Source organism: Fusarium odoratissimum (assembly GCF_000260195.1).
Source record: "Fusarium odoratissimum NRRL 54006 unplaced genomic scaffold supercont1.322, whole genome shotgun sequence".
NCBI classification, from domain to species: domain Eukaryota; kingdom Fungi; phylum Ascomycota; class Sordariomycetes; order Hypocreales; family Nectriaceae; genus Fusarium; species Fusarium odoratissimum.
In genome coordinates, this window is record NW_022159008.1 from 1 (window position 1) to 1,600 (window position 1,600).

A 1,600-nucleotide genomic window follows, 5' to 3' on the forward strand; every position below is an offset into this window, starting at 1 on the left:
ATATATACATGACAAACCATACTCACCCTTCTGCACAGACACTCTACCAGTCGAACTTGACATCAAGCTTCGTGTCAATCGCCGTGATCTCACCCTGCCCGACACCCATGGTCAAATCTGGCTACAGCTCGTCTCGGCCTTTGATCGGGATCCCACTTTATTTTCCGTCGAGAGAAATGTCAACAAGAAGGGTATCGAGAAAAGCATGCTGGACATCTTGTGCCTGACAAGTGAAGCTCGCTTTCCCATCAGCCGTCTCGTCACGCTGTGGCGAAGCGAGCGGTGGAGACCTCGGGTTACCCGCTGGTGTCGAACCTCCCTGGGGAGAACCACATTTAACATTTCAAAATGGTATCAGATCGCAGGGTACAGACTGGACGATGTGAGTGACTCGCCCTTGGTGTCTGTGGATCATGGTTCATCATTCATCGTTTCGTCCATCTCTTCCACTCCAGGGCAAAAAAAGAAAAAGAAAGAAAAAGAAAAATAATCTTGGCCACCATCAAGCCTTACCTAGAACATATTGCTGACCTGGGAGTAGTATTGGTTCGATGCGTTCTACCAGGTACTCGAAACTCTGAGGGCACTTCCTACCTCCACCTCCGAGTCCATTCAAATTTCCGATTGGAATGTGCTAGCCGGCAGCCTCAAAAGCGACACCTATGATGCTGCTGATGTTCACCAGGTCTTTTATCCCAAGGGAGGCGGCAACAGTAACGACGACAGCAAGTCCAGCCCATCGGCCCCTTCCACCATCAAACCGGTCCAAAAGACAGCTCGGCGAAGTGGATTTCTAAGCTCGCTCGACAAGGAAGCCTATGACGGTCTTTGCCGCCATCTTCAACAGAACCTCACTCTTCGGTTTCCGGATGTGCAGCCCTTGTTGAAGATCAAGAAGGAGGAAGGCGAGGTCATGGCACAGGTCATCGACCATGTAGTACGTTGGGTAAACACTCAACCCGCAGATATTGTCGATACTCACGAGAACAATAAGCCCTTACGACGACAGGACTTGATACCTGCGATCGAAGGTCTTATGGTAACTACTCACGGGGATGATTGGTGGGCTCGGCGGAGGGAAGACGGCGATGTCGATGGCGCCGACGATATGGCATCCTGGCTCGACCTGCGCTCACGAACGCTGGAAAGGCAGGTCCTCGACTACGTCCGCAGCCATATGACCGAGTTCAGGGATCCCTCGACGAAACACTATCTCGACTTGATGCCAGAAGAACATGATGAGCACTATGCAGAACGCTTCAGTACCGGCGACCTCTGGACAGGCCTATTTCACATAGTCCAACACGCCCTTGGTCCTGCATTTCGTCCGGTGTGGGAGAATTCGATCTCCGAACGCGTCGGCGCAGATAACGCGATTCATCAACCGCGGTCCGAGATGCGCCACAGACCACCGGCCTCAGCCATCACACGAGCTATCTGTAGTCAGCTGGGGAATATTCCCGAAGTGAAGGAGAATCCTGCACTGAGAGGCGTGTATGCCTCGAACGAACTTGGTGCCTACATCGATCATGCTGTTCTCTCATGGGCTTCCGATCGATGCCGCAAAGCAGTGGAAAACAACGAGTCTGATGAAGGACAT

At 52.2% G+C, this 1,600-nt stretch overlaps 1 protein-coding gene across 1 annotated transcript; it reads left to right on the forward strand.

The window, feature by feature from the left end:
- The first annotated feature begins 169 nt into the window (after nucleotides 1–169).
- Nucleotides 170–1,522, forward strand: FOIG_16920 (uncharacterized protein). Its single transcript, XM_031218400.1, has 2 exons — nucleotides 170–382; nucleotides 542–1,522. The coding sequence occupies exons 1-2, from the start codon at nucleotides 349–351 to the stop codon at nucleotides 664–666; spliced, it is 159 nt and encodes a 52-aa protein (XP_031051886.1). The 5' UTR covers nucleotides 170–348; the 3' UTR covers nucleotides 667–1,522.
- Nucleotides 1,523–1,600: the final 78 nt, after the last annotated feature.

Coding starts and splice junctions, on each gene's coding strand:
- FOIG_16920 (XM_031218400.1), top strand. CDS start 349: ATGGTATCAGATCGCAGGGTACAGACTGGACGAT. Junction 383..541: donor CAGGGTACAGACTGGACGAT/GTGAGTGACTCG, acceptor ACCTGGGAGTAG/TATTGGTTCGATGCGTTCTA.